The sequence below is a fragment of the Gracilinanus agilis genome, chromosome 2, assembly GCF_016433145.1.
Source record: "Gracilinanus agilis isolate LMUSP501 chromosome 2, AgileGrace, whole genome shotgun sequence".
Classification (NCBI taxonomy): Eukaryota; Metazoa; Chordata; class Mammalia; order Didelphimorphia; family Didelphidae; genus Gracilinanus; species Gracilinanus agilis.
The window spans coordinates 98,018,086-98,031,398 of NC_058131.1; the positions used below are offsets into that span (position 1 = coordinate 98,018,086).

The 13,313-nt window shown below is 36.0% G+C and overlaps 1 protein-coding gene across 1 annotated transcript in view; it reads right to left on the reverse strand.

The window, feature by feature from the left end:
* Window positions 1-13,313, reverse strand: part of FSHR (follicle stimulating hormone receptor) — a 291,199-nt gene that overhangs the window by 104,823 nt on the left and 173,063 nt on the right. Inside the window, exon 4 of the mRNA XM_044659472.1 lies at window positions 10,739-10,813. Coding sequence (XP_044515407.1) covers window positions 10,739-10,813 — 75 coding nt within the window. The remainder of the gene's footprint in view (window positions 1-10,738; window positions 10,814-13,313) is intronic.

The following is a 13,313-nucleotide window of genomic DNA, read 5'->3' on the forward strand; positions in this document are numbered from 1 at the left end:
TCAACCATGTTTTCAGCACTATTGCTTCAATTTGTTCCTCTCCAGATTCCCTAAGGGTAAGAGGAAGATGTGAGTCTTTTTTCAATGTTGATGGCTCTTCATATTTTCCCCAATAATTTAATAGCTTAAAATCAGGCACTCTTCTATTGCAAGAACAACTTTGCAAAGATTTCTTTCCCTTTCCATCTCATCTTCCATCTCCCCCTTCACTTTTACTCTCTCACTTCACTATTGCAAGGTAACCTTGTCATGAACTTAGCTATTGTCCCTATCTCCATTGGAATGGCTGAGGTTGCCCCTGTGTATCCTCCTGTAGCACTTATAAGATGATTTATTATGGTCTCTTAAGCCCCAGGACTACCATGTTCTCCTTTGGCTATCTTTAAGAGATACTTTCTTTTCTCATTTATTTGGGCAGAGTCCAGATAAAGGTATGGGACTCAGGGACTGGTCACAACTGTTTAGAAGAGCCCCCAAATTCTTATCCCCCTGAAGAACTCAAAGGTACCTAGTCATCATTCCAGCACTTCCTTCTCCAGCACCAGAGGCAGATCTGTGATAGCAGGTTCTGAGATACTTTCTTTTCTTAATCAATCAACTAGTTAGTGCAATTAATTATAGTTGTTTCTCTTCTTATCCTCAAGACTTAAGTTTAACTCCTTTCACATTGACTTTTATTGACTTAAAATGAATTGAATTTTCTTTTCAATGTTTCTGGAAACTGTCTCAGCTTTTCAACTTCTTTTGCCACAAACATATTTAAGTCCTATGTTTCCTCTTACTGGGCCTACTATACTACCCTCCTAAAGAGTTTTTGTGAAAGTTATTGGTGGCGACAAGGTGGTATGATAGTGTGGAGGATGATAAAGTGTTGATAGTATTGTTTGCTTATGAAAATTTTTATTTGTGATCACAGCAAAATGTATTTTTTGGCATTTGTCCCTGGGAGAAAGGAACCCAGGCAAAGACAATTACTCATTATCACCACCATAAAGCTACGAGAAAAGAAAGTTATTCAGTTTCTATTGGCCTTGTGGTACATGCCAATTTAATAATTGGGAAGCTGGGGAAAAGCAAGCTTCATGCTATGAGAAACATATGGATACAGGTCATGGGGGCCCAAGGCTTATTTAGGGTAGCTGAAGTGATTTCTTCCTTATCCTTAGTTACCTTAGGTTTGAAAACTTAACATTTTTGACATCTCATTCTCACTCACTCTACATAGCCATTCAGTTACCAGATCTTGTCACTTTTTGTATGCCCCTAATTTTTCCTGTCTCTGCCCCCTGCTTTCCAGCTACACAGCTACCATCCAATTAAGGTACTCATCTTCTCTCTTCTGGACTATCATAATGGCATCCTAATTTTTCTCCTCACACCATCCCTTTCCCTCCAATATACTGTCCAGATAGCCAGCTGTTAAAGAGATTTTCCTAAAGTGCAGGTCTGACCATGTCATCCTTCTAATCAATAAACTCCAGTGGCTTCCCATTACCTTTAGCATTTGACATAAACACCTCTCTTTGGCATATAGAACTCTTTACATGCTACATCACTAACCTTTCTCATCTTCCTAAACATTCCTTCCTTTCATGCTTTCTATGGTCCAGCCACAATGGCCTGCTTGCTGTTCCTCATACACAATTCTCGTTTCCCCATCTCCTTTCCATTGCCTTTGTAGCCTACTATCTTGGAGTGCTCATCTTTAATCTCTTAGAATCCCTGGTTTCCTTGAAGACTCAGCTCAAGTACACCTCCATTAATACTTTCCTGATCCCCAGCTGTTAGAGTCCTCCCTCAACAAACTACTTAGCTTATTTGTACACACACACACACACACACACACACACACACACACACACACACACACCCTTACCTACCACCTTAGAATACATACTAAGCATAGGTTCCAAGGCAAAAAAATGGTAGAATGGTAAGGTCTAAGCAATTGGGATTAAGTGACTTGCCCAGGGTAATACAACAAGGAAGTGTTGGAGTCAGATCTGAAACCAGGATCTCTATGCCTGGCTCTAAATCAACTGAGCCACATAGTTTCCCCTTCTTCAATTATATTTTGAATATACCTAATCAAAAACATGCTTTCTTCCCCATAAACTTGTAAGTTCCTTGAGGAGGGATATTGTTGCATCTTTATCTCTGTACACCCAGTATCTAGCACAAAGAAGGCACTTAATAGATTTTGTTAATTAGTTGATTTGACTATTAAAAGAGAGCAATTAAGGAATGGCTAGCTAATAGAATTTGTTTGAGATGGATCCACAAGACAATACAAGTTAAACTGTGAGAGTACATTTTCCAGAAGCTATTAATAAGCCTATCTTGACCCTTCCAGTTTAGCAACTAGATTCCATTCCTAAAATTACTTTTTTTAAGTTTATATTTATTTATCCAAATCAAAGTTCTATACTTTGTCTTTGTCCCTAGTATCTAGAATAGTTCCTAGTACATAATATCCTATTAATAAATGCATAGTGAATGAATGAATAAGCTAGTTGAGAGTAAGACTGAGGTGGCATAAAATTAGAAATTTGATGGAGTTTTAGGACTCAAAGAAGATTCTTTATCTCCCAGGAGTAGAGGGGACCTTTCTATATCCTTGAATCAGCCGTCTAGGGTCAGAAATGCCATAGTTCCCAACTTGGGAAATTTCAACAAAAAGATAACTATCTAGGCTTTTATACACCTAATTTACAGCTGGAGCAGAAGATTCTGGAGGACTGAGATATAGTAGCTGTAAGAAAATATTTGGCAGCCATGTTGAGTCCTAATGGGACACCAAGATGTGATAGTGAACCCAAAAGGTCAAACTTCAATGCAGCTAATGTTAAAGGAGAATGTGAAGAATCTGCTTATTCCAATCCCCAGATGGATAACAGTATCTCAGGGCTAACAGCCAAAGCTAGGAATCAACTGATGGTAGAACTCAGATAACCCTTTTTCAACTGAAGCCCTGTAAGATTGATCTTGCTTAGTTTGTTTAATCCATAGCTAGGATAATTGTAATGAAGTTAATATCAAGGCAATGACTAGATAAGGATTTAGGCAGGAAGTAAAAAAACATAGGTCTAACTTCCATTGGTTTGTATATAGGACCAAGATTAAATCATAAAAACCTTTTAACACTTGAAACTTTCACTTTTACCTTTTCTATCTGTTTTTGCTCACTTTCCAGCATGCTTTCATCTAAATGCATTTTAGCAAACATTTTTTTAAAACATCTAAAATTATTGGACTACTGATACCAGAGAACAGAACAAAGTGAGTAGAAAAGAGAGAACTCTATGGACCATAATACTAAATAAGTTCTGAGTAATAGGGAATCCAGTAAAAATTTGGGAAACAATAGTGGTGACTTTGAACCAGTTAAATCACTACTAAGCCTATATAACAAAGAGATCAAAGGAAGAGGAAATAATCCCAATGTACAAAAATATTTATAGCAGCTCTTTTTATAGTGGTAAGTAACTGGAAACTAATCAATGCATCATTTGGGAATGGCTGAACAAATTATGGTATGTGAATGCAATAGGATACTATTGTGATATAGGAAACAATAAATGGTCATGTAGTTCTTTCTCTGGAGGTGTAGGAAAAAGGGAAAAGGAGGGATATATTTGGGAATTTCAATGTAACAAACAAACCTATAAGAAAATAAATTTAAAAATAAAAAATAGAAATGATGAATGGGATCATTTCAGAGAAACCAAAGACTCACATGAACTAATACAGAGTAAAGTGAGCAGAAACAGGATAATGATTACACAAGTAAAAATAACATTATATAGACAACTTTTAAAGATGTTAGAACTCTAATGCAGTGACCACCTTGATTCCACCATGAAGATACATGCTACTCAGAGAAGTGATGGACTAAGGGTACATATTGAGGCATATTTTTTTGGGTACGTGGCCTTCTGGGAATGTGTTTTACTCAACTATAAATATTTGTTATAAAGAATTTGTTTGCTTTCTTTGTTTTCCTCACTGGTGGTTGGAAGGTGGGAGGGAAAGAAAATGGATTTTTGTTAATTGAAAAAAATAGCAATAATAAATAAATGGTGACAGTGAAAACTCAATATAGGCATTGACCCTATGGGTGCTAAGATGTCTCATATAAATGTGAAAAACTACATTAAGACAAAGGAATATCAAAGATTCTCTCTCTGGCTCTTAGTTTTCAGTGGTACCTTACTATTCTTGTTTTTAGTCATTTACCTCCTCAATATATTTACATATCACTGAAAAATTTATCTTTTTAATTCAGTCTTCTTATCCCATTACATCTTTGCATCTGTTGAATTCTCAACTAGCATTTAATGACTGAATAATGGATTTGTAGTCAGAAGTCCTAGAGTGAGTCACAATACCTCTTTGTCTCCATTTTCTTCATTTAAAATAAAGAGAAAAGTTAAAAGCAAGCAGACTGAAGTTACTTGTCTAGGATCTGAATTCAGAAAAATCAATCCTTTACTTCAGGGTAGAATTCTATGTACTGTGCCACCTAACTGCCCTTAAAACAAATAAAATTAATTGGAACTTAGACCTGATGATCTCTAAGGTTTTTTTTTTTTAATTCTAAAATTTGTTATAAAACATGACTTCTTTCATGATACTTTCCTGTTTCCCCTATTGGTAACTACTTCTTCCCCATTATCTTCTGCATCCCATGTATTTAATTTAACACCTTTCAAATGTGTTTAGGAATAATACCGATATATAATAAAATACTTATTAAATATACACTATGCTAATCACTAGTTATACACATGAAAGCAAAAAAGCAAGCCCCTGACCTCATGAAGATTACATTGGAATGTAATATCATGCATTATATCAGACCCGTAATCAAAATGCCTCTCCTACTTTGTTTTAGCCACTGCATTAAGCACCAGGAAAAAAATACAAAAATTAGACAGCATCTTTTCTCAAGGAATTTATAATCTATTGGCAGTCAAAATGAAGGAAAATAATGAAGGAAGGAAGGAAGGAAGGAAGGAAGGAAGGAAGGAAGGAAGGAAGGAAGGAAGGAAGGAAGTGATTATGTTGGAACAAATACTCCAGTGATGATTCTAAGGTAGTGACTCTAGTTGGTTGAAAGAATAATTGTGTCTTTATGAGAAATTTGAAAGTTTAGAGTAGGAATATAGAGTTTTAGGAAAAATACAACAAATTTTTTTATATATTGAATTTGAAATGTATCCTGGACATGTACACCATGTTTTTGATAAGAGGATATGGTTTATTTATTTCCTTTTCTTCTCTCCCTACTAGATATTAGGGTTATAACTTAGCTAACCTTGTTTCTGCTCATATGTCTCCTATGATTCACTACCTCTAGTAGGTTCTTAATACTAATACTTAATACTAATTAAAGCAAGGAATGAATTCTGTTTTATGATTTATGCCCTTAGACCTAGTTTTGAGAGCTTAGTTTGGTTTTGGTCCAGTGTTTATGTTCATGTTTACACACTACAGTTTTGGAGGACAGAGGCTTGAGAGCTGGATAAATGTGCCACAATGTGTTCTTACCTAATGAGCAAGCAGTTTGATGGGAAAGGAAGCACAATGATTTTGTTGATGAGAACGGGGTCAGAGTGGGACACATATAAATACATCTCCTTCCTTAAATACAGGGCTATTTAATTTTTTTAATTTCCAAAATGTATTTATTCAATTAAAAATTATATATTCAGTAACCACCACCAAGAAATGTGCAAAGTGTAATGAGGACAGGGATGTCACCATTATCCTCCTTCCCTCCAGCTTGGTCAAACTACCCACTCTTTTTCAAAACCCCGACTTCATTCCATTATGGAACTCTCAGGTCTTTAAAGACAGCCTGACAGCCTGGGTTTTAATGTCTTAATTTTCTCATTGCAAAAGTAAAAACTCCACTTTGTTTAAAATATGTAATATTTTATATTACATTATATATGTGTGCTAATATAAACCTCCTATGCTTTTGAATTCCCTTTAGATTTATTTTACTTGGATACTTTTTCTTTTGATTTTGTGGCTATTTTTAAAAATGTAATCATAGTATGCATTATTATTATTTTCCTTTCTTCTCTTTTCATCTCTTCATATATTTCACTTATTTTCTTCATATTGCAAATATTTGTCATTTCTCAAAACATAATAAAATCCATTACATTCAGATATCCCAATCTATTTAGCCATTTATTCCAATTACTGTGTTTGTGTTATTTCCAGTTATTTTGTCATTATAAGCAAAACTTTCATGAATATTTTTATACGTACGCAGGTTTTATCCTCTCAATAATGCCCTTAGGACCTAAACCTAGTAATGGAATCCCTACATCAATGAGTGTGAACAACTTTATAGTTCTTAAAGTATATTTCAACTTTGTTTTCTAAAAACCAATTCATAGCTGCCCCAACAATATAATATTAGGTGTGTTTTTCTAAGTTCCTTTCAGCATTTAATTGTTTTTAACATAACCCATCTGGTTCTCAGTTAATATACATTTATAGTGCCATATTTACTTAGGTTCTTAAGCAGTAGACACCATCTATTGCTAGAACCATAGAACCATACTCTTTCTAAAACCAAATATTTCCAGTTTGGTTATACCCAATGGAACTCTCTTTCTCATGCCACAACACCTTAGGAATGGAGAATTATCTCTGTAGTATGAGGGGTGTTAAAATAAGACTTTTGCAGAATATTTATGCTCTCTAAACCATTGTCCCACCAGAAACTATTTTTTGGATTATATATGTGCTCAGGCTTAGATGTACTATTAGGGCTCTCCAGATATCTATCATATTTTCTTATCTACAGTTTTATCAATCTCCTTAACTTATTTCTTATTTATTTTTTGGTTAGATTTGTCTAGTTTTGAGAGGGAAAAATTAAAGCCTCACACCATTATTATTTTGTTATCTATTTCCATCTGTATCTCATTTAGTTTTTCCTTTAAAAATCTGGATGCTATAATTCCTGGTGCATACAAGTTCAATATTGATAATGCTACATTATCCATGGTAATCTCCCCCAGTTCACCCAAACAATATAATTACCCTTTTCATCCCTTCAAATTATGTCCATTTTAGACCCAATTCTATCAGAGTTCATGACTACTACCTGTATTTCTCTAGTTCATCTGAGACATAGTATATAATGCTCCATCTCTTCACCTGCACTGCATGTGTGTCTCTCATTTTCAGTGTGTTTCTTATAAACAACACATTGTCAGATCCTGGATTTTTATCCTTTCTGCTATCCATTTTCTTCCTGTGGGCGAAGTCATACCATTTACCCTTAATATCATAGTGAGTAGCTGTGCATTTCTATCTACTCCATTTCTCCTTAACGTCTGTCCCCTTCTTCATTTCTTTTTACCATATTGTTTCTCAGATGTCCAATTTCCTCTGCCTAATATTTGCTCAATTCACACCCCTTCCCCCAAATTCTCCCTTATCATCTCCCTTTGCTCTCCTAGTTCCAATTTGGTCCATCTTTCCAAAGGTCCTTCCCTTGTCTCTTCCCCCTTACATTTTAATTCTGATTAGATCCATCTTTCAAAAAATCCCTTCCTTATCCCCCATCTATGCCCTCCTTCTTGATATGAGTTTGATTCTAAAAATTCCTCCCCTACTTTGTTCTGAGTCCCCCCTTTATCCCTTCACCTTATGCCCATACCTCTTGATATGTACTTCCCTCAAGGTATTCCTTATTTCCCTCCCTTTACTTATCCACCTGCCCTCTTTTGTCTTAACTCACCCTTCATTTTCTATTTCCCTCAGTCCCCAAGGTGATTCTCAGTTGTTCTCTTATCCCATTTCCCTTCCTTCCTGTTTCCATGTATGTTAAGAAAAATTTTATCCTAATTGTATATATTGTTCTTCTTTATCTGAGGTCTGATGAAAATAGGGTTATAGTGTTATCAACCCTCTTCCCCATTCTCCATGGAAGTTCCTCTATTCATTTCTCTTTCATATGAGATAGCCATTCCACCCTATCTCCTTCTGGGTTATTCTACTACCATTTTGGCTCATTCTATTACATTCCCCCTGACCTCAAGTCTTCCATACTTATACCCATACAATGATACCATTCCCAGTGGCCATACATGATATTTTTCCATATAGGAATCAAACAGTTTGACATTTGGGGTTTCTTATGATTAGTTTTTCATTAGTTTATTATGTTTCATATAGATCACATTTTCTGCTGAGTTCTGGGTTCCCTTCCCCCCACACCCAGTAATTGTCAAAGCTCCTTTAGTTTATAAAATTTTTTTTTACCTTTTATAATTATTCTCATCTTTGATGGATATGTTATTCTTGGGTGTAAGCCCAGTTCCTTTGCTCTAAAAATTCTATTTTCTGTGCCCTACTTTCCTTTAATTTTGTGACTGCTAAGTCTTGAGTTATTCTCACTGTAGCTCCATAGTATTTAAATTGTTTTTTTTCTTATTGCTTATAGTCTTTTTTCCTTACCTTGGGAGTATGGAACTTAGTACTTTCATCTTTGGGTCTCTTTGAAGTCGTGATTGGTAGATTCTTTAGATTTGTTTTTTGTTCTCTGATTCTAGAATTTCTGGACAATTTTATTTGTTGATTTCTTGAAAATATGGTGTCTAGACTCTTTTTTTGATCATAACTTTCTGAAAGTCTGATTATTCTTATATTGTCAAGATTTCCTTGATCTATTTTCCAGATCAGTTATTTCTGTGATAAGATGTTTCATATTCTCTTTTATTATTTCATTCTTTTAATTTTGCTTTATTTATTATTTCTTGTTGTCTTAGGAAATTGTTAGCTTCCCCTTGTCTAGATCTAGTTCTTAATACATTATTTTCTTCTGGGAGTTTCTGGTTCTCTTTTTCCACTTGGGTGATCTTTCACAATTTTCTTGATTTTCTTGCATTGCTTTTATTATTTTTTCCCTAATTTTTGCTCAACATTTCTCACATGGTTTTGGAGGTCTTTTAAAAACTCTTCTACAAATTATTTTTGAGCTTGTACTTTACTGTCCTCTACATTTGCCTTGAGTTCTACTCTGACCCCATAATAGCTATCAGTTGTTAGGTTCTTTCTTTTTTTTTTTTGCTCATTTTTAGTTATTTAAATTTTAAAATTTAAATTTTAGCAGCTAGGCTAATAGACTTAATTATTGAATTTTTTGGACTCTTATAGTTCCTAGTTTTTACCTCAGATGTCAGGATTTATTTTTGTATTTGTATTTTTTTCCTGGTCTTAACTAGTTATTCTAGTTTTATATAGTCAAGGGTCAGATGTTCTCCTCCTCTCCCACTCATACTGGAGTCTGTGATTGATTTCAGATTCTCCAATCAGAGTTCATGAGCAGTTCTGCCACTGCATCTACAAAGAGACAGTCCATCATCTCCTGTGTCAGCAGCCAGGGACTATACTACACCAGAACTGAGGGTCCCACTTCCCTAGCAACCACACTTACCAGTGTGCACTACTTCCTCACTCCTCCTCTCTTACTGAGAAAGCCCAAAATAGAGCAGGTATATAATCTCATTCTTTAGGCCTACAAAGTCCCTCATTTGTTATCAGCAAGGCTTAAGTTTCTGCCCTTGGGGTTTGATGCCTATAGTCTCTGTGTTGACCAGATCTTCAATCTCCAGTTTTGGGTCAACTAGGGTCTTTGAAGCCTAAGCTGTAGCAGACACAGCTGCTATCAGGGCCCCCTGTCTGAAAATTTCAGTGGTATCTTTAGGATGCAAGTTCCAGGGATCAGCAAACAATGTGAGGTTGCCAGTTGTTGATTCCACTCTGTTTTCTCTGTTCCTACCCCTAAAGCATGCAGCAGTGGGACTAAGGCCTGGGAAGTCATAAACCATCTTTCATAGTTGTCCCTGGCTATTCAGCTTCACTCCAACTCATGTCTGATTTTGTGTTTTTTAGCATTGGTTCTGTGGAATTATTTTTGGTTGTTTATGGGGAATATTAGGAGGGCAAGGAAGCTTAATGTGTTCTTTGTCATCTGCCCTTCAATACAGGACTAGAGAAAATCAAATGCAGGGGGCAGCTAGGTGGCTCAATGTATTGTGACCAGGTCTAGAGACAGGACTAGATTAGGTTCAAATCTGACCTAAGATACTATCTATTTGACCCTAGGCAAGTCATTTAAACCCCTTTGTCTAGCCCTTATTGCTCTTTTGCCTTAGAACTGTTATCTAGTATTGATTGTAAGATAAAAGCTAAGGGTTATAAAAAAGGAAAGAAAATCACCTGCAGTGGGTGCATTAAAATATGTTTGCACATGTGTGCATATATGGAGAGAGACAGAGACAGAGAGAGACAGAGACAGAGACAGACAGAGACAGAGACGGAGAGAGAGAGAGAGAATAAGGCAGAAAGAATTCTTGGGGTCAAGGTTGAGTGCTAAAAGCTACTAGAATCTATCTGGCTAAGACTTGCAAGATGCATCTCATTAACACCAAATTATAGCAGAATCCCTGTGGAGCTGCATGTGACAGTCCCATTAATGCAAATGGCATTCATTATGATGACTGTTGTTTCAAGTGAAAGTAAAAGGAAATCATATTAGAGGGAATTACTCATTAAACCTCAGAGCTTAAATAAAACCCACAGCTAAGTAGGCCACCCGGGTGGAATACAGGGGTTACCAAGGTTGGCTGTTGCTGTCCTTGTTAGACTAGGACTGGTCTGACTTGGTTGTAGGGAGGGAATTGGGGATAAGTTTAAAATGTCTTACAGGTATCGGAGGCTTGGGAGATTCCAGAAGGCCTGAGGGTCAATGAGCACCAGGTTATTGGCCTTTTCAATTCTTCTGTAAAAGAGAAATGGAAATTGAAGTGAAGGGAAATATCTCATCATCATTTTAATATTATTTTAAGAATTTTGAACCTATCTGATGACCTAGAAAGTTGCAAACTTTTTGTTTCTGAAATGAATGAGCCCTATAAGGCAGGGCTCATTCATTCTTTCTTAAGCATTTATCTGTGAATTGTATTGCTCTCAGGTTGTGCAAAGACTATGATTTGTCCCTTCTCTGTGCTAAGAAGACAAAAGAAAATAATTGTAGCTTTTACTACCCTACCTTACCCAAACCACAGAAGTCATAGAAGACAGACCTGGGGGAGAAATATCTAACAGTGACTAAGCAGAGCATCAGCTTTGCTGAGAATTTTCACTCCATGAGAACAGCAAAAGGAGGACATGATGGAAAGGAAAAGGAGATGATGAGAGAAAATAAGAGCGAGAGAAAAAGGAGAAAGAGAGAACAGAGGGAAAGGAGAGCAATGAAGAGGAAGACAAAAAAGAAAGAATGAGGAGAATGAAAAGAGACAGAGGGAAAAGCAGAGAGATAAAGGTCTTGGCTCTTTTATTTTTAAATCTGGAAATTGTTCAACTATAAAATCTCTCAACAAACCTCCATTAGACAATAATTTCTACTCACCTTGGACTGAGGCTGCTCTATTACCATAAAAAGCAGCAGCTTTTATTTCCTTGTTAACCTGGTCTTTGTCCTGATCATCAGCCCAGAGAGAAACATGTCCAAAGCCCCAAAGAAAATGACTGTCATATCCCCTACTCACTGGATCAATGTATATTTACACTGATATTCTGTTAATTACTTTCTCCTTGTTTCATTAGTTTTTATGTTGCAATTACCTGTGGCTGCACAGAACCCCAGACCAGGCAATTAATCATTTCAAGCACAACAGGCATGATATTAGGGTGGGAATTGAGGGTGATGGCAGCACTGAATGAGGAGATGAGAGAGTGGCTCTTGTAACTGGTAAGCCTACTGAATCTCAGATAGGGTGGCAGCTCCCATTTCTCTGTAGGTTTCCTCTTCACTACTAGAGTCTTACATCTACTAGCAGGAAGGGACAAACTATAACCTTCTGAGAAAAGTAGGGAACATAAGAGTTTGGAGAAAGGAAAAGGAGAGGGAGATAAGAGGAACAATGGTAAAGGCCAATTACAAAAGGAAACATCACAGGATCTTGACTCCTAGTCCATTGTTTCTCCCTTTATAACCTGCTGTCTTGGTCAGGACTGATCCATAAGGGAAAAACAGATGCTCCTATACGTGGATCAGGACACACTGAAAGCAGCCATACCCAGAACACTATAGAAGCCTTTCAATGATAACTATGTACACTTACAAGAGGGTGGCTTAAAAATTCACACAGGAAAACTGAAGTGAATGATGAATACTCATTGTTCAGATTGTGATGTTCATTTGGATGGACAGCCCATTGAGTTAGCTCATCAATACATATATTTGGGATAGACCCTGAAGATAATGACGTTAACCTAGAATAGGCTAGGAGAAAGAGTTGATTAGACAGAATTTTGGGAAATTTATAAGTATTTTAACTGATTTTGTTGTTCTTTAATAAAATAACAATAACAGTAACAACAAAATCTCTGCTAGTATTCTCATGGTGATTCCACATGGTTGAAATTATAGAACAATGACATTCTCAGAAGAATTCAAATTGGAGTGACTCAGCATATGGGTATTAGTAAGCAAAAAATCATAATACTCACAGATTTTCATGTAAAAAGTGATATAAAAGAAATATTTAAAGTGGAAAATAGATAGTGGATTGAGAGTCTGGCTTGGAGATGGAAATCTTCATTTCATATTTGGCCTCAGGCACTACTTAGTTGTGTGACTCTGGGCAAATCACTTTACCTTCATTTTCTAGCCCTTACCATTCTTCTGTATTGGAACCAATACACAGAATTTATTCTAAGATGAAGCTTTTTCTGTATAAAGGAAAGAATAGGCATATAGGTTGGTAGATACTGATGTTTTCTTTGTCCTCACCTTTTAAAGTATTAATGAAGTCTGAGCTCCCCACAAACACTTTTGATGTCTTCTTTTCCTTCAAATAGTTTTAATATTGGTCCCTCAGCACTTTCAAAATTGTGTCACTTTCAGCACCAATCGCCTCTTTCTATACATTTCATTGTAACTACTTTTTTATCTTTGTTGTCTCTACTTCTCCACTAAATACTTTGAGGACTGTTTGTTGGAATTGAAGTAAGACCAGTACAAAAATACCTTCTGCTCATGAATAAAAGTTTATTACACTATTGTTTTTTACAAATCTTTTCCATTTTTCTTTTGTTTCATTTTTGTCCTCAGCTGCCCTTGAGAAGACTGTGCTTAGTTGGATGTCTTGCCAAGTTTTCTTTTAAAATGGTTTGATCATCCACTGCTTCTCTATGTCTTATTCAATGATACTGTTCATAATCATCTATCAATCTTCTTTGTAAGTTGTAACAAACTATTTTATAGTCTAATCTGG